The 20,028-nt window shown below is 45.7% G+C and overlaps 1 protein-coding gene across 2 annotated transcripts in view; it reads right to left on the bottom strand.

The window, feature by feature from the left end:
- The window catches only part of RASGRP1 (RAS guanyl releasing protein 1), an 83,752-nt gene extending 77,894 nt beyond the window's left edge, over window positions 1-5,858 (bottom strand). The window contains exons 1-2 of one of the 2 annotated variants that reach the window (XM_047075338.1): window positions 5,770-5,858; window positions 5,200-5,348 (exon numbers count right to left, since the gene is read on the bottom strand). In XM_047075338.1, the coding sequence (XP_046931294.1) occupies window positions 5,200-5,261 (62 nt within the window). In that variant the 5' untranslated portion in view covers window positions 5,262-5,348; window positions 5,770-5,858. Of the gene's footprint in view, window positions 1-3,008; window positions 3,103-5,199; window positions 5,349-5,769 lie in introns of those variants that run through there. The other variant, XM_047075339.1, reaches the window with a different exon arrangement.
- Between the last annotated feature and the right edge of the window lie 14,170 nt (window positions 5,859-20,028).

Below are 20,028 nucleotides of genomic sequence, written 5' to 3'. Positions count from 1 at the left end.
TATAATCTCATCCCCCAGAAGGGGCTGAAATGCTTTGATCAAAATGAAATGCTGGGGGCACACATGGATTCTCTGCTAAAAGAGAGTGTACTGAACTACGGGCCACCCGGTACGCAGCCAGACTAGTGGAGGGAAGACCATGCCCTCTGATCTGTTTCAAACTAGCTCCATGGCGCTGGTCCGGCAGTGACCACTGGACTCTGCTTTTGGCCTGGGGTGGGCCCAGTGAAATTGCATCAACAACTGGCTACCCAGAATCTACTAACCCAAGGAAGTGATTTCTGAAAGATCAAGTTGGTGTTACAGGACTTAAGTTTCTGACCATGACTGATTTTTATCCAGGCCCTGTGATAACCCCAGGATCAGATCAGTATCTGAAATCAAGAGAAAGTAATAATGACCATAATGAACTTAGCACCTATGATATCACATGCACTGTACTGGGAGGTTTAAATGATTTTTAAAGCCTATACCCCAGAAAGAGATCACCTCCATTACATGAAGTTGAAACTGAATCTAAAAGCTGCTAAATGACATAGCCACGGCTGTACAGCTCATATGTGCTAGATCTGGGATTTGTACCTGATGCCTCTCTGGCTTTATTTGATAAGTATTTACTGTGCTTGGGACCATACAACTTTCACTACATTAGAATTAGAAGGAGACTGCCACAGAGAGGCTGAAAAGTTTAAGACTCAAAAATCATCCAAAAGCATAGCTGATAACATAAAGTCTCCACCTCATACCCTCCTGTGGGCCCCTGGAACAGTCTTCAGAGCTGGGCAGGCTCTTGATGGTCACGTTCCAAACTTTCATATACATATGTGGAGGTCCAGGCTCAGAAAGGCAATGCCACTGGAGCAGAGGCTGGTAGAAGCCGGGCCTCCTGCGCCCCATGCTTTGTTCGCCGGCTAGGCTCCCTTCCCCTCCTATAAGTACAGACAACTCTCTAAACCTGGTGCTCGTTGTCCAGTGTTGGAAACACTTCTGCCTCCGTTGCTGCCTTTCCACCACGAAGACCCCCACCAAGGCAAAGGCGGGAAAGATGAAAACGAAGTCCTTCTCAAGAGAAGTCTTTTTCTCTTAGGCCTTCCAAAGAGAGGCGGCCACTGGACTCAACCACAGGCCACAGGCCCTATCTCCATATACAGCTCTTTCCCCTGGGGCTGGGAGGTGTTAATCTCTGTCTCTCAACTGTGGGATCCAGGAAACATTCCATTTTCTCTCTCGGTTGGTGGCATCGACCACTGAGGATTCTGAAAAGTGCGCTGGCTCTAATTCTGGTAATGCTCCCTAATGTCAGCCATAGGGGAAACCACTTTGGCTCACAAGGTGATTCTTAGAGGCAGATGCTTTTATCAGAACTAAGGGTAGATCCACACAGAAAGAAAAAGAGTGTGAAGGGAGTATTTAGGGTAGGGGGAAGGGAAGGTGAGAAATGTAATCTGGGAGAATGGAGGCCAAAGAGACTCACAGTTTGGGCCCAAGACACCAGGGAGAAGAGATGCTACTAAAAACCACTCTGCATCCCGAGAGGTCTGGGAAGATAGGGTTATCTGCGCCATAAAGTAGGAAACTCGGCTCTTTGGCTGCTCAGTCTCTTGACTGCTGCTTCCTGACAAACCTTCAAACCACTCGGTCTTCTGGTGAAAGGTCTACAGATAAGGATGTACAAAATGTTTCATTATAGGTAGATCAAAGAGTATTTAAAAATCATAGAAAGAATACTCTAAGTCTCCAAAGGCATATTTTTAAAGGACTGGAGCCAAATGTTCCCATGTAAATTAAAACATAAAATAAAAAAATAAGGCCAGAGAGAAACACATTAACTTGAAGGGGTTTTCTGAGAACTATGAGTGGCCAAGGCTGCATGGAATTTGCCTCAGGAAGCAAGGAGGCGGTGGAAACTCTGACCTGGCTCAGGTGAAATCCTCTCCAGCACAGGTGCCTCAGCAGAGGGCACACACTTTCAGGTTGAACTTTTTAGGAAAACTAGCCAAGAAGAGTGAGTTAAGCGATGAAACGGAGGAATGAGAACACAGACTTCCACAACTTTCTCTGCAGAAGATGGCTTTGGTTGGCTTCTGGTTAGGATTCTTTCCAGTCCTGTCCTCTCCCTCAGCCCTCTAATGTATACTCAATTTAACTTACAGACACCCCTCCCCTCAATCTAGGGAAGGTGCAGGGCTGCACCCCGGGGCAAACACCGTCAGGGTGTCCGAGTGCAGAAAGGGCCAAGAACCTTCGGCTCCAAAAAGTCCAGCAGAGCAAAGCTTCCTGCCTCTCGCGGGCATGTCTGTGCGGGCCGGTCACACTAGAGTCCACGTGGAGGAAGTTGGGAAGAGCGCACTGGCGTGCTGTGCCCAGACCCTCCCTGCTCTAAGGGGGCACACTCAAAGTTGCCTGCCACCCCCCCCCCCCAGGCCTCTTTCCCCTGCCAAAAGACTTTGCACTACCACACTAACTTCATCTTCGAGACGCTCCTAACACATCTCTCTAGAATCGCAGTGGGGGTGGAGGGGCGCATAGTTTCCACCCAGAAGGCTGTATGTTTCAGGGACCGCCACTCGCTCCCTGCAAACGGCCGCTGGCCTTTCCGGGCCCTGCCCCGGATCCGCAGGGCACGGAGAGGCCGGCAGGTGGCGCTGCCGGAGCCCCGGGACCGCAGCAGGTGCGGGTGGTACGGAAAGTCCGCGAGTGGGAGAGACCCAGGTGCCGGACGCCGGGGAGCCGGGACGGGGTGGGAAGGGCCGTCGGTGCAACTCCGGAGCTCGTGGCGCGCACGACCCAGCTCCCCGCCCCTCTTGCCCGGTCGCCCGCTTCCCCGGACTTGAGCCGAGACCCTGGCCTGCCGCCGCCCGGACCCCGGGTCAGCAACTTCCCGTAGAAGGAGGCACCCATGTCACCCGCCCCACTCACCCCCTCCCCCCGCCCCCTGAGAGGGCTCGCGGGGTCGCCCGCCCCAAGGAAGGAAGACGGCGCCGCCGAGGCCCCGGGCCCCTACTCACCTCGGAGCCTCTCTCGCCTTGCCCAGGGTGCCCATGGCCGCGGCCGGCGCTCCCGCGGCCGCCTCACCTAGCGCGGCGGGACGGGCTCGGCGGGGCGCGGCGCATCGCCACCGCCGCCGCCGCCTGCCGGGCCCCTCCGCCCCCGGCCGCCCACACGCCGCTCTCGCAGCCGGCGAGCCCGCCCGAGGCGCACCCGCAGGCACAAAGTTTCTGTGAGCGCGCCCTCTCGCCCTCACGCGCGCGCGCACTCTCTCGCCCGCACCAACCACCTGACACGCGCTGATGCTATCGGTGTAGGAAATGTGTGGCGCTCTCGGGCTGCTCTCCGAAGCCCGCCCCCATCCAGCGCGAGCGCCCCGCGGCGCAGCCCGCCGCTCCCGGCCCCCGGGTCAAGTCTGGAGGGGAGCCGAGGGCTGGGGAAGCTCCGGGGGCACCGCGGGGGAGGTGCGAGCCCGGCGGCGCGCTGGGGCCCCCGCCCCCGCATTCCAGTCCGGCCTCGCGGAGGACCCCGGGGCCCTTCGCAGGCCCCCTTGTACGTGTCAGAGGGCAGCCGGGGCGGGGTAAGGAACTAACGCTCAGGTGTGGATCTGCCTTAGCCCGCGCCTCCCGGGCCTTCTTGGTAGCAATTTGCGGGACTTTGGCCGGAGATTGGCGCCCTGCACTCCCGCGGGAGGCGGCGGGAGCGGAGGTGCGCTCCAGAAGTGTGATCCGTATTTGGCGGGAGACGGCTGGCCGCCTGGCGACTGTGGGTGTGGGAGATGCGGGGAGTGGAGGCGGGGGGGCGGGGGGGGAAGAACTTTCTTACAGCGGACCGAGCCAGGAATGGCGGCCTAGCTCTGCTTGTCCAAAAGATAGTGATGGTAACAGTAGCTAACTGATGGAATGCGTTGTGCTAAAGTGCTTTCTATACGTTGCCTCGTTTAAGCCATCCCCCCAAATCCCAAGAAGTCACTGTTTTCTTCGAGATGAGAGGACATGGAGAATAAGATGCCTCCCACCACACGACTGGTAAACAGCAGAGAGAACTGGGACCTGGGCTGAGATCTGTCTCACTCCCTGTAACCGCTGATGGGCTGTCCTAATAACACCCATTATCATCGTTACATGCCTTAACTCCAGCCACAATAATAGGTTTCTTCCCAGCCATAATGTTCTGGACCTTAAAGTCTCCCTCTGTGATGTCATTTCTATATTTCTTCATGTTTATATGCCAAAAGAAAAGCTTACAAAGGCATACAACCTACAGAAAGAAGTGAGTGAAACGAAAAGTGAAAAATAAGGCATATAAAATGGAGCCAGAAGTGAAAGTCGTGTTTTTGTTTTTTCGTTTTTTTAACGCACCACATAGATCTCCATGCACTTGGTTACAACTGGGACCAAAATTTGTCTCCCAGATTTCTAGTAGTCATGTTCAAAAGGGAGCTTGGTCTAGAATAAAATTTCTGTCACGTGCAAGACAAAAAAAATTACTCAAGAGAGTATCAACTCTTCTTAATAGTAAGACCACAAAGAAATTTCTCCAGAGAATCATCATAAACATTGGGTCACAGCCAAGGTGTCCTCAGTCCAAGCCATTTATATAGAAGGAGCATGTGGATATTTATTAAATATTAAATTATGGCAGTTTTCTAGACTATATGGCATATGCATATGTATATATGCTAAATGGATAAACATACCTTTATGTAAATGAAAAATTATATGTAAATATGTGTTCATATCCACATCTATAGATAAATATGCTGTTTGGTGTATACACACAATACTGTGTATCGTGTATATATTTGGCGTATACACACATGTAGGCAGTTGCACACACCTGAACACCAGAGTCCGTTACGTATAGAAGTATAGAAATTATTAGTGATTCAGTCGGTAAGCAAGTCTTGCTGAGTTTACTGAAGAAAGAGGCCTGCTTCTGCCTGGGAAGCATCTTTATCTCTGGCTTCCTGAGAGTGCTGCACTCCACCTGCACCTGACTGTGTCTGAACCCACCTGAGTTCTTTAATGAGGCTTTCTGGTCATTTCTACTTAAACAATTTATCTTTTCTAAACATGTAAAAAATTAGAAGTGAGCTCTATCTCTTTATTCATCTTCTGCTATGTGGTTAGTCCCCCTGGTGTTGTGTGAGGCACCTCTGACCTCAAGAACAAAGTTCTCCATTTCTCTGGTCCTGTCTTCTTCTCCTACCTCTCGGATGGGCTGTAGCCAATACCAACTGTAGTCGTTGAGAGAGGTTGGGGCTCCGTCATTCTTCCTCTGTTCAATCAGGTGTTCTTAACTGATGTCCATGGACCTTTACTTGGCTTTTTTGGTGGGTATGTGCAAAGCCTCTGAAACTAAAAACACCAGTTTTCATCAGATTTTCTAAATGATACATTACTCAAATTAGGCGTTTTTATTTTCTTCCATGACTTCAACAGGACCCATGTGACTTTCGGTCTGAATATTCGACCTTGATATCTAACATTCACACTCACATTTCCAACTGGTCACCTCTTTTCATTGTCCCAGAGGCCATCTCCATGGCGACACGTTGATCTCAGCCCCCATTATCTCTGAATCTGGACATGCGTCATAGACTCATAATTGGCTTCCCTACTTACAGAACCTCCTTTTCTCTGATCCTTCTTTCATATTGCTTTCAGAGTTACCTGATCACGTCATTAGTCTGCTTCCAAACCACTAAGGGATCCCGAGTTGGCTACAGAATAAAGTGCAAACTTGTTAATGGTGTGTGTCTCCACAACCGGACCTTACCTGTCCAGCCTAGCCTCTAGCCATGCCTTCCCAGGCACCTGACCTCTTAGGCGGCACCTCCGTCACTCCTGGTAATGCTGTGCCCTGTGTTCTTACAAGCCTTGGTGCTTTTGCTTGTGAACTTCCTTCCGCCTGCCGTCTCTTTTCACCTGGTAAACACACAAAGGCACAGCTACACCATATGCATGTCAAACTGTCAAGTCACCCTAGAGAGGATATACAGGGCCACCTCCCAGGTACAGAGGGGTACAAACCATTCGCAATCTGCCTAGTTGTCCTTGGAGAACCTATGGCCACCACAGCTCCCACTTTCTCTGTTGCTGAACATTCATCCATTTAAGATGTATTCACTGGTTGCCAACTTTGTGTCAGATGCTGTCCGTGGCCTTGAGAATTTGGTAGAGAACGAGACAGATGAGATCCCTGTTCATGCAAGCTCACTAATCCAACAGACAGTAACCAAGTCAACAAATGAACAAATGCACCACGATTTTACACTCTGACTTCCAGGAGCTGCCCCTTCAGAGTCTGGTTACCCCTGTGCTGCTGGGGACACTACGAGGTGTCCCAGTGGAGGCCCCACATGCAACTGAGAGGACAAAGCTGCCACAGCTCCAGAGAGGAGCGAAGAGGGATGGAGAGGGAAGGGAAGGAGCCGATGCGGCATCACGCTTTACTCTCCTGCTGAGTGCTGCTCCTGTTTCTGAGGCACGGAGAATTGGCCTCATTATTTTGTTATGGTGCTGCTGTCCCATGCAGCAGCACACCGGACACTGCGTTCCTGCTGCCGCTCACCTTGGACCAAGGCTGCAGGAATTACCCACATGAGAAGCAGCCCCTCTTGCTTCGTGCCTATAGACTGGGGGCTTGTGTGGGACCCCTGCTCATTTCTTGGTCCTCAGCATCCTCTCATGGATGCAGAGTCCTGCCTCCCTGGGAGCCTCTCTGTCTATGGGCCAGCTGTTCTGGGCAGTGTTCTCCTTCAGGTACGCCCAGAATTCTTCCAGGGGAATTGTACGAATGTCCTGTTTTTAAAATGGCTCATCTCATATACAGACCCTAGTTGTGAATATCCATTCTTAATTTCAGCCGCTTTGAAGGATGCTGCCAATCTCTGTGATGTCTCTTCCCAGAGCCCCTTCCCCACAAAGCCATATTTATTTATATTACGCAGCCCATATTTTTGATTTGGGATATATTTTTTATTAGGATGCTAACACAACAAACAAAGAGAAATACATGCTGCCTTATAGCTGTTGCCCTCCTCAGACGGGTGCCCCTGAAGGGCTTTGAACAGAGAAGAAATGGATCTGACTTGTTTCATTAGGGTCATTCAGGTTTCTGGGTTCCAAAGTGACTCATGGGAGGTAAGGATGGAGGTTCTGTGTGGGAGTGGCTTTCATAATTTCCAACTTCTAGGTCTACCAGGTGAGTGGCTTGCAGACTGCTTGGAACATTACCTTGTGATGAGAACTGTAAAGTTACATTTTACACTCTGTGGCTCCGATGTACATTTACACTATGTGTAAAACCAACACACAAGCTGTGTGAAACATAATCCTTTCAAATATATCTTTTTTTTTAATATATGAAATTTATTGTCAAATTGGTTTCCATACAACACCCAGTGCTCATTCAAATATATATTTTTAATGACCTTAAAAAATGAATGCTGCTCTGGACCCACTGCATTGATCCATTACTAGGCTGGATTCATCGTTTATAAAATATAGTTCTAGATCTACCTGTCGTGATAACAATAGATCTTCATAGTTACTTCTGGAAAAGGCATCTAGCTGGCTCTGAGTTGGGGGGGGGGCGGAATCTTAATTTTCATTGTTTCCTCTTTTGTAGCTTTTATTTTTGTATTATGCACAAGCATCTATTCAATAAATAAATCCTATTTTGAATCATTCTGACATAGAGCTTACCTTCTGATTCCGGTCTGAGTGGCTTTAAAAAACCAGAGGCTGGGACCAGCAAAGGTGAGTTGCTGGTGAATCTGCTTTGTTCAAGTTTATATATATATATATATAAAGTCAAAGAGTATATTTTTCACGCATTTCAGCCCTCATGGTTCCCGGTAATGTGACCCTGAGCAAGTTAACTTTTCTAGACCTCCATTTTCATGTCTGTGAAAATGGATACAAACAAGGCCTACCTCATGGAACTTTGCTGGTGATGATATGACATGGCCGAGACCTAGCACGTAGCAACCACTGAGGGATGAGTCGGTGCCAAGTTGTGGGCATACAAAGTGAATGCTTCCAGAACCTAGTAAGTGCTATGCGATGACACCCAAAGGGATAGTACCCTAGCTGTTGATTCATGGGGAACCGGCTTCTTAGAGGAAGTGAGGTCTAGGCTACTATGCAAAGGTTAAGGTGAACAGTGAGCCAAACAGAGAGAGGAGGTGAAGGGCCAGGGAAGGGGAGGGGAGGGGAGAGTCTTTCAGAGAAAAGGAGGATGTGGAAGTAAGGAGGAGGAAGAACAAGTGCTTTGCTGAACTAAGTAGGACACTCAGGAAATTACTCTGATTCTCCCCACCCCCTGCCAATGGATAAATAAGGTTCTCAAGTCTGACTTAATCTTGTTGCCTTGACAGAATCTGAGAGGCTTCACACCTTGACGAGTCCCCCCATGAGCTCTTTAAATCCCCTCCACTTTAGACGTGATTCAATTAACACCACTCCTCAAGTCTGCCTTTGGGTGCTTGAAAGGAACTGTTGAAAAAGGACCGGAGTTAATTAAACTCCAACACCGGGCTCCCTCTCAAATGGCTGGCATTGCAAACAGAATGGCAATAATCTAAATGCTAAAGCTAGTTTTGGAATGCAACCACTATTTTTAAAACTCCTATTGTGTACCTGGCACCGTGTCAGCATCGTTACTGCTTAATAATTTAACCTGTACAAAGACACATGGGTAAAAGCTGGAAAAAAACAGTTCATAGAAAGATTCAAATGGCCTGGACCAGTCAAAGGATGTGGTTTTCTGGGTACAAAAACTGTTTAATACACACTCAAAAAAGCGCTGTGATAAGTATAGGATTGAAATGAAAACTCCTGAATATTAATAGATGCACTTGCATGTGTGCAGTGGGGAAAATCACTGTACATTAATAGGGGTGAGTGTTTCTCGAATGGGGGTCATCTGTAGACATATAGTTAAGAATCTAGATAAAACAATTTTCCCTTTAAAATGGGTCATACATTATTCATATTTAAGAAGTACTGAAGTAACTTATTTCACACACAACTTACAAGCAGTAGGTGGGGTTCTCACCCCCATCCCACTGCTCTGTGCCAAAGCCCAGTCTTCCCCATCCCACGTGGGGTGTAAGTGTCTTTTTATTCAGTCTGATTCTTTGTCATAGGAACAGGAGTGAAACTCTTCTGGGCAGAGAGCAGGCTTAGGAAAGTATAAAGTGAGCTGGAATCATCCGTCTTCTGTGTTCCTCTGGTTTTGGAAGTAGGACATGAGGCTCTGTCGGCCCCCCTAAGAAGGGTGTATCTTCAACCTTGTGGGTAACTGTGTTCCCTGAGTACAGAGTTTGCGTTTCACGAATAACAAAGTCACACCCAAGAGAGCAACCAACATGACAATTAGAAATGCATTGATTAAAAAACAAAGCTCAAAGCTTAAATTTGTTGCAAATATTGACCAAGACTGATCTGCCTCCATGTCTAATTAGCAACTGATCTCAGCGTCCAGCCAAATGATAGCCAAAATTTACTGTAAAAGAAAGCTGTCTTTTTTGTTTCATATTGCTCCTCCCCCCACCCCCACCCCCCCTTTTTTTTTTTTTTTTTTTTTTTTTTTTTTTGCTGTACCTTGTATCAAACTGAGGATACTTTGAACTCTGAGCAAAGTGTGCAGCTGGATGGAGAAGTCTGCATTGTGGCTTCGTAAGTATGGATAGAGACCTCACTGTCAAACTGAGTGTTCTGCTTAATTGATTTTAAATTAATCAGTTAAAAGCATTGCCATATGTTGTGATAAATCCAGTCAGTGCCCATTATTTGTGATTTTTCAAGTGCCCCAGAAGTGAGGCTTTGTTCCCTGAGGAAGGTTAGCACATGCTGGATCTTAATTTGGCCCAGGCAGGTGTGATCCCGCTGTAGTGTTATTGCTTTGATGTCAGAAGTTTGTATTTGTGTGGGGAGGGGGTGAGGAATCTGGGTTGGACTCAGGATGGACCTAGACAATTATATATAATTGATGTTGGCAGTTGTTTAGAAAGTCCTCTTAAAAATCTAAGTCATTGTGGGGCGCCTGAGTGGCTCAGTCTGTTAAGGATCTGACTCTTGATTATGGCTCAGGTTATGATCCCAGGGTTGTGGGATCAAGCCTGGCATTGGGCTCTGCACTAGGCATGGAGCCTGCTTGAGATTCTCTCTCTCTCTCTCTCTCTCTCTCTCTCTCTCTCTCCCTCTCCCTCTGCTCCTCCCCCCAAATGCTCCCTCTCTCTAAAATTAAAAAAAAATGTTTAAATATGCACTGGTTTGCTGGGGTAGATTTAGGGTTGTGGGAGTCCTCTGAAAACATGCTAGACTGAGTCTTCATGACTGGGGACTGTCTAGCACAGGAAAGTTCTAGACTTTCAGGGCTGAGGGGTGGGGAATCCCAAATCTTCCTGAATTTTTCCTGGGACTTCTGTAGATAGGAGGTGCCTCTTAGTTCATAGAGGACTTTCCATTTTTATTTGTTTATTACTCACCAGAGTCCTTCCCAAGGCACAGAGATAAGTGACTTGTCTTAGGCTGCAAGGTGAGTCAGTAACAAATTGAGAATTGCATCATGTCTTCAAATTTGGCCTCTTGACCGAAACAGCATCGAGTCTTTCTGGAAAAGATTATGTCACAGGTAGTAAACCTTTTGTCTTTGCCTTTGTTCATCTCATTTCTGTTTCCTGGTTTCTAGCAGGTATTTGCAAAGTCTGGCTAGCCTTCGTAATTGATCTGCATTATACAATTTTATTTTTATGCACTCCTTCTCTGCTAAGTCATTTTGTTTCACTTAAAAAGGCAGAAACCCATGTAACAAAAAATAAAATAAAATGACATATCAAAGACTGTGTGTATCCTGGAAATCATCCCTACTGCAGCCCTTGCTGTGTGCCATGTCTGGTCTTATAGTTTAGGTAAGCAAGTACTCAACTCGATGCCTAAGAGCAGTTTTAGTATTGACCTTGAATATGTCATTTTTGTCTTTTAATAGGGACTTGTGTATATAAACTGGAAGAATCCATTCATTTTTACTATGGACATAAATGTCAAAAATCTCCTGAATTTCATACCTTGTTTTCTTGAGAAAAAATTCCCAAAGAGCACTGATCAGAAATACAATGAACTTCTGGAGGGGCTAGATGGTCCCGGAGGTATACTTCCCTCCTTTCTCCTTCTCTGGAGCTGCAAAGGCCAGGATACCCTTAAACTAGTTTCAAAAGGCAGGTCAGGGACCATCAGACTTTGAGGTTTATAGTGTTTTCCTTAGCTTTTAAGTAAACAGTGGTGGGTTGTTAGTTCAGTTCTTTGTTTCTTTGCTTTGCACACTAGACAGGTCACTCCTGAAATCTTAGTCTTCCTGGCAGTGCTCTACTTATAGAATCTGTGATAATTTCCAATCTCACTTAATCTTTTCTTTTAAATGTTTATTTTTAAGAGAGGGAGAGAGAGTGGGAGAGGGGCAGAGCCAGAAGATCCGAAGCCTGATGCTGGGCTCAAACTCACGAACTGTGAGATCATGACCTGAACCAAAGTCAGATGCTTAACCGACTGAGCCACCCAGGTGTCCCCATCTCACTTAATCTTGACTGAACACCCTGATCTTCAGTTACATAAGCAATACAGTAAAACATCATTATTCCAGACTCAATCCTTTTAGAGGTTAGTAATTCCAGAGGTATGAGATGAAGCTTACTGTTTTAAAAACATATATATGGAGAAATTATTTATTAAGCCTAAGTACATGATTGGAGGAGCAAGGAGTTCAACTGCTAAGAAGAACACCACTTTGGAGATACAAATGCTTTTTAAATGCTGCTGCTACTAATACAGAGAAGTTGAGCAAAGTAGACAGAGCCAACATTCTAAAAGAAGCTTCAATTAATACATGTCCTGTGAAGTTAAAAAAAAAAAAACAAACCAAAAATCCATATCCTGAAAGATATTCTATAGATGAGACTTAAAAAAAAAAAAACGACATTGACCATAAGAGACTCTTAAATACAGAGAACAAACTGAGTGTTGATGGGGAGGGTAGGGGAATGGATGATGGGCACTGAGGAGGACACTTGTTGGGATGGGCAGTGGGTGTTGTATGTAAGCGATGAATCATGGGAATCCTGAAACCAAGAGCATAACTGTATACATACTGTATGTTAGCTAACTTGACAATAAGTTAGGTTAAAAAAAATAAATACAAATATGACATTGACCTTCTTCACATCAGTTGGTCCAAACTTGAGAAGTTTATCTAGATGTTATAATTTTATAAGGTTTGGAGGGACTGATTGAACCATGAGTTTTCTTTTCAAATGTTTATTTATTTATTTTGAGATCAAGGTGGGGGGGGTGGTGGGGAGGAGGGTCAGAGAGAGAGAATCCCAAGCAGTCTCCACACCGTCAGTGCAGAGCCCAACGGGGGTTCAAACTCAAAACTGTGAGATCATGACCTGAGCTGAAATCAAGAGTCGGATACTTAACCTAAAGAGTCACCCGGGCTGCCTGACCCACGATATTTGAGGACAATCTCAACCTCTGGGATTTGAGTGTGGTCTTCAAATGTATGAGTCTGTTTAGGTGCATGTGTTTGTGTGTGTGTGTGGGTGTGTCTGAGGGTGTGTACCATTGCAGGTGTGTGTGCTGTGGTGATGGATGTTCAGTGCTGACAGATTTCAGGGAAGCATACCCAAGAAAGGGAGCAAGGGCAATTGAAGTTACCTGTACAGAAAAGAGGAAAGCTATCATCTCGGAATTTTAAAATTAAGTAAAAGAGAGACTTTGCAACATAAAAAACAAAGAGGAGGAGTTAGAGGCCTGTGTAACTTCCTCAGAAATCTTAAGATCTTTGGCAGAATAAAAAATGGAACCCACCAGAATAGATAATTATTTCTGTATTTGCTAAGTGTTTATGTTTGGGGATAAAATGTGAGTCTTGAGGTTTGTGACTTAGAAGAAGAGGCCTGTATTCTATTCCTGACTCTGGCAAAGAGTAAAAAAAACTCAATCCAATTCAACCAATTTCTAGGGAGAACACGGACATGCAAAACTCCTTCAGGAGCTTTAATTCCGGTTAGTAAAATCTTTATTTTTCTTTCCTTCTTTGATGCTGACATTCCCTGACTCCTCTGAGGCTGACTTAAAATGACAGATGTGGACACCCACGTATCTGCTTTCTCTTTATCTTACATGGACTGTGGTGCTTTGAGGATGAATGGACACTATTCCAAAACAAACTGTTTCAGTGGATGTCTGGTGTTCTTTGTCCACGGGGATGGCCCCTTCCCACATGATTTGGATATTTCTACTTCTAGATATTATTTGACATTTCATAATTTCAAAGCCATTTCCAGCTATCAGGTGACCCAGGCTGCCCATCCATCTCCTGCTAGTGGGGCAATGGTACCTCAGGCAGGGCAAATACTTTGTCACCATACCTCAGGAGCATGTGGCTGGGGACAGAGGCTTCAGAGAACCCCTCCCCTGCCAGGATGCCAGCATTATGAACCAGGTGGACACATGACGGTATCATCGGGGTACCTCTGCACAAAAGTAGCTTCCTCACTCATTGGCTCCCATAGAAAGAGCCAATGGAATTCCTATAGAAAGAGCCATATGTATGGTTATATTTATGAATTGCAACCTCCCAAAATAGGGCTACTCGAGTTAGAGAACTAGTAAATGATAAACCTAGAACGGGAATCTTGATCTTTTGTCTTTGAATTTAATTTTTACTACTAACCATGCTGCTTCCTCCAGAAAATATTTCACCCTAAAAAATGTTTGAGCACAATTCATTCAGCAGATTAACACTTTTCTTTTTTTTTTTTTTTTAAATTTTTTTTTCAACGTTTTTTATTTATTTTTTGGGACAGAGAGAGACAGAGCATGAACGGGGGAGGGGCAGAGAGAGAGGGAGACACAGAATCGGAAACAGGCTCCAGGCTCTGAGCCATCAGCCCAGAGCCCGACGCGGGGCTCGAACTCCCGGACCGCGAGATCGTGACCTGGCTGAAGTCGGACGCTCAACCGACTGCGCCACCCAGGCGCCCCGATTAACACTTTTCAATAGATAAATTGTCCCTGTTTGGAATGCAGTCTAGGGCAGATGTGTGTGTATGTGTTTTCCCCAAGTTTTTGTTACAAATTTCAAACACGGAGAGAAGTTGAAAGACCAGTACACAGAACACTTACCTACCTTCCACCTGGTCCCAATAACTCTTAACAGTTTGCCCTGTTTGTTTGCTTTCTTTTAAAAAATATTTTTAAGATTTATTTATTTTTGAGAAAGAGAGAGAGAGAGAGAGCGAGAGAGCTGAGAAGGGACAGAGAGAGAGGGAGACACAGAATCCGAAGCAGGCTCCAGGCTCCAAGCTGTCAGCACAGAGCCCAATGCAGGGCTTGAACCCATGAACCGTGAGATCAAGACCTGAGCCGAAGTCTGGCGCTCAACCGACTGAGCCACCCAGGTGCCCTTGCTTGCTTTCTTTTAAAAAATAATTTACAGACATCATGATGCTTTATCCCTAAGTACATCAATCAGCCTAAGTCCCCTAAGTATAAGGACACTCTCCCACATATCCCACATATCTGCCCTTGCTTGCTTTCTTTTAAAAAATAATTTACGGACATCATGATGCTTTATCCCTAAGTACATCAATCAGCCTAAGTCCCCTAAGTATAAGGACACTCTCCCACATATCCCACATATCTGCCCTTGCTTGCTTTCTTTTAAAAAATAATTTACGGACATCATGATGCTTTATCCCTAAGTACATCAATCAGCCTAAGTCCCCTAAGTATAACAACACTCTCCCACATATCTATAATTTTCACTTACAACAACAATAATTCTATAATAGTATCCAATAACTAGTCTATAGTCCTTTTTCCCCCCAGTTGTCCATTTCCTGTTCAAATGTTCTCAATTCCCCGAAGAATGCCTTTTATAGCTCTTTTCTCTAGAACTAGGATCTCTAATCATTCACGTACCTCTTTCCTTTCTGCCCGATGACATTGACTTAATGAAATCTGACAGTTGGACAGTCCTTGGAATATGACAGATTTTGGTGGGAAAGAAAGGGCTAGGAAAAACCTGCAGAAAGGACTGTTTCTTGGAAGGGTGTGGATGGGATGTTCTGATGGGAGGAACCCCACAGAATCTGCTAGAAAAAGGTGCTGCAAACATCCCTCCATGCCATGCATCTGCTCAGCGTAGCCAGCAGATTGACCTTTGCTCTTTCTGCCTCCTTCATACAGATTCATAAAATGCCTGAGGATTCACTTTCACGTAATATTTGATTTTTCTGTTTTTGCCTAATGCATTTTTTCTCAGTTTTTTCTCGTTCTTCTGTGCCTGCTTATCCTCTCCATTCAGTGTGGGGAAAGCCAGGTACTCTGGAGGGCTGTTTTAGCCATCTCTCAAGAGTTCCTGTACATTGTTGCCCTGGGAATAATGGGTGTTAGAAATGTTCCAGACCGCATGCTGGATCTCCCATTGACTCTTTCCCCTCCCCACTGTTGCCATGGGGCCAGCTCCCTTCTAGGACTGTAAGGCAATGGTCCATCAGACTTTTCTTTTCGAAGATAGTAACTTGTCGTTTTTTGTTACTAAAATGTTCATTTTAGTAAAGATAAGAAACACACATAAGCAAAAGAATATTTACTCTGCCCGTACCATGATACAATAGGATAGTTTGGCTGTTCCTGGCATGACAACCATATTCCTGAACCTCCAGTATTCATTTCCTATTACTGCTATCAGTTACTCCAAATTTAGTGACTTGAAAATGACACTAATTTATAACCTCACCATTTAGCAGGTCACAAGTCAAAAAAGGGTCTTATGGGCTGTACTCACATGTTGAGAGTTGCATCCATTCTGGAGACTCAAGGGGAGAATCCGTGTCCTTGACTTTTCCACCTTCTAGAAGCTGCTGGCACTCCTTGGTCTGTTGTCACTTTCTCCATCTTCACAGCTCAGCACTCCGATCTCTAATTCCATTGTCACATCACCTTTTTCTGGCTTTGTCCCTCTTGGCTCATTTTATGAGGACCTTGTGATTACACTGAGCCTACAAGGCTAACCTCCCCATCTCAAGATCTTTCATGTCTACCTGCAAAGTCCCTTTTGCCACGTAAGGTAGTAGATTGACAAGATCCAGGGAAAATGTTTTTTGTTATAATATGAGGAACAGTGAGGAGATTTTTGGTTTATTTTGTGGGAAGAGAGAAAAGTAAAATCAGAAAGAGAGAACGGAAGGTTCTGTGAGGTCTATTCTAGTTCTGGCTGAAGTATTGGACTTGAAACCTGTGGGGTAGGCAGTGGTGGCCAGAAATGGATGGAACCATTTAAAAAGACTGTGTGCTTCTGGGCACATGCAGGGCTGATTCAGGATCAGGAAAAAATATGGCTTGGAGTTACCTGTTTTGCCAAGAACCCAGCAGACTTCCCATGCACTGGTCATGGAAGCATGGGGACAGTTGGATAGGACAGTGGTATGGACATACTTCTTCTTATGGTGGCAGAGGTAGAGGTCATGCATGAGAGAGAGCTGGTAGGTGAGAGAAGGGACAGGTGAGTGCCACAGGTCAACTGTAGGTGATCCTCCATATAAATAATTTCCTTCTATGATATATGGGACTTCCCCATATGCCATGTTTAGAGATGTACCAGTATTTGTTCAACTACTCCTTTCTTGCGGGCATTACCGATTTTCCATTTTAAACCACAGCATGGTTAACATTCTTGACACTTACACAAATCAATCCTTTCTTAGGATAACTTACCTGAAAGTGGGATTGGAAAGGGTATAGGAATCATTCTTAGGCTTTTGAAGTATGAAGTACAGTTTCCTTATCTGTAAAATGAAAGGGTTAAGATGAAATTGGTGACTTTCCAGCTTTCTTTTGTTTTCAGCCAATATACTGTTCCAGCAGAAACTTTTGAAGAAACCTGGGAAGTAAGTGAACCAGAGGTAAACCCACTATGGTGGAGGGGAGCTGGGCCCATCTGTTTCTGCCTCCCTGTCCCCTTAGCCTCCAGGGGCTCTGAGGAACTTTAGGTCTTTGAGACACCACAGTTTGTAAACAACAGAGCAAGGTGACCTCACATTCCTTTCTGCTGACATCTTTGCTATCAGGTACTTTGACTAAACTGCCAGCAGTCTAGACCATTCTGAGATCACTATCTCTGGGTCCCCGCCAGATCCCCCCTAAGGGGTCGGTAGGTACTTGTTAATCTTAGCCGGCAGCCATTTCACAACAGGTCAGAAGCAGGAGGGGTCCTCCTGGCCAAATTGAAAGAGAAGAAACCAGGCCACACCTGCTTGCTTGAGGGAGACAACAGGGGAGCCTGGATGTGACAGATGAATTGGGGAAATTCCTGTGACTCAGAACTTGGGGAATGTACACAGTGTATAATAAAAGTATAATTCTAAATATACAGGTGACTTTGAGAATATCAAATCCAACCTCCTCTTTTGGCAGATGAGAAAAATGGAATTAGAGAAGGTAAAGGTTTTGCCCCAAGGAACACAGCAATTTAGTAGCACAATCGAGCATCTTGTAAACTACACAAGGACTCTTCTGCTTTTACTGCATTTGAACCTCCCTTGCTCCCCATAAAGGGAAAAGGACAGAGGGGAGGAAATTAACATTTAAAACACCAGTTAGGTGCCAAAGAATGATCTAGATGACTTCCTTATGCTTTGCTCACCCTGCCTGGATGGAGCATTTTGCTGTCTTGCCTGTGGGGTCTTTGCCTCCTAAGTTCAGTCCTGGGCCCAGAAGCACCCAGTGGTGAGTGACAAGGCTCTAAATTTAAACTCCAGCTCTGATGACAAAGGCCATCCTTCTCCAACTTGGATCTAATTTGCTAACCTAGAAAAGTACCTGTTGTCTAAATATCAGATTTCAAAGGAATTTGGGAAGTACTTTTAAGACCACATAAAGTAAAAGATCATAAACAAGACCTGATAAGAGCCAAAACTCTCACTCAATAGGATCTAGACCTAGCAATATGATTGAAACACATCAACCTAGGAACAGAATATGACTTGAAATTCTGCCCAGAACATATTCTTGGAGATACTTCCCTGGAATGAAAGTTGGTGCTACAGAGAAAGGTGTAACACATAAGGAGAAATTCCCTGCCTCAAGTCAGATTCCTCTGGGAAATACCATCTAGTGTTTGACACTGTTGTGTTCTCTCTGAGTGGGAAGCCCAAGGTACTCTTCATAAGAATGTGAGGCTTAGGACCAAATCTCCAGTCATTCAGAAGACTTGGGCCCCCAAGCTGCAGGCATGGGATGTAATCCTTGGGGAGATGAGCATATGTGCAGTTACCTTGAGTTTGAACTTGAGCACCTGTTTTCATCCAACTCAAATCTATAGGAGATCTTGCCATGATGGGGGCAGCAGGGCATTCCAGGCCTTGTCCACCTATATCAAACTTCTCTTAGAAGTTTACAGTGCTATAGAGGGGCACCTGGGTGGCCCAGCTGGTTAAGCATCCTACTCTTGATTTCAGTTCAGGTCATGATCTCACAGTTCGTGAGTTCTAGCACCCGAGTCGGGCTCTGTGCTAAGGGTGTGGAAACTGCTTGGGATTCTCTCTCTCTCCCTCTCTCTCTGCCCTCTCCTGCTCATGTGTGCTCTTTCTCTCTCTCAAAATAAATAAATAAACTTAAAAAAATACTACAGATTGGAGCCCACAGGCATGAGTTATGAGAATATTAGGAAACCTCTAGAGTTTACTGATAGGATTTGGTTTGCCTTGCACAAAAGTGGTATGACTCAGGAAGTCCACTGTAATGCAGCTCAGAAGTCCAAGGTTTTGTGAGCAAAATAGCCTTCAAGGTTTCTCCCAGAGTCTAATGTGGCTGGAGCCCTACTCTGCTTCTCCACTCCTTCGAGTAGATTCCAAAGCCACTTCCCTTTGGCCAAGTCACATAAGAGTAGCTTTTTATTCCTGAGAACTATAAGCTGCTACCCCAGTCTGGCATGCTCTCCATTGCCTCCCTCCACCTCCACCAAGGCTCAGGCCCTGTTGCGTTCTTAACATGGCATCATCCCCTACTGTCTTCCCTATGCTCAGCATGTGGGTGGGTTACTTCTATCCTCTGTTATACCACCGAGATTGTCATTAGCTGCTGTATTGTATTGTGTTCAAATTTTTCATGTGTGTGAATCCCACTGAACTTAACATTGACACAGTTCTTGAGTTTAGTCTAGAGATGTGGTGATGAACTTGACTTACCATTCCAGTAAGTCTTAGACAATGAATGCATGAGGGTAGGACTTGGAAGTCAGACTGCCTGAGTTTCAATGCAGACTCTGCCTTGGTCAAGTTACTTAACTCACCTGTGCTTCAGCCTCCTCATTTGTAAAATGGGCATACCAGTGGTGCCTACTTTATAGGGCAGAGAATTTATGTAAAGTGACAGGCACATTATAAGTCCTCAAAAATGTCAACTGCTATTATTATTGCCACTTTCCAGGCACTGGGTGGGCCATTTTCATCCACCATCTCCTATATTCATGGTAGAATTTGATAGGGTATTGAGCAAACACTGTGGGTTGTCTATACCCCAGCCAGTTACTGCTTCCTCCGTGTCTGCAAAGTCCTGCTATTGTTTAGGTTTGTTTTCCTATCACGCTGTCCTAGGGAAAGGTGATGCCGCCCTCAGCCCAGGAGTAAGTGCTGAATACTCTAAACCAGTCATGGCATCCATCATCAGTGATTGGTTCAGAGGTAGTCATGTGACCCTGCTCAAGCCAGGGAGGCCTGAGTAAAGCTTGGCTGGGTAGGGTTGGGGGTAGGGGAAGTTTTCCTCATTGAGGAAAGACAGGTACATAGAAAGAGACATCCTTCTTCCTTACTCTGGACCATCTGGTATCTAGATGTTTGCCTGGAATGTCTATAGCTGAAACAGAAGCCAGCACAGAGGGAAGAGGCCAGAGCCAAGCAAAGCAGAGGGAGGCCCTGGCTCCCGGCATACCTGGGCATTTGCTGTTCCATGAGATGGGCTTTCC

Source organism: Lynx rufus, unplaced genomic scaffold (genome assembly GCF_022079265.1).
Source record: "Lynx rufus isolate CCGP_SWC_20201006 ecotype Redwood Valley unplaced genomic scaffold, mLynRuf1.p SCAF_13, whole genome shotgun sequence".
Classification (NCBI taxonomy): domain Eukaryota; kingdom Metazoa; phylum Chordata; class Mammalia; order Carnivora; family Felidae; genus Lynx; species Lynx rufus.
The sequence above is the reverse complement of the archived record's forward strand: the minus strand, read 5'-3'. Positions and strand labels throughout refer to the sequence as shown.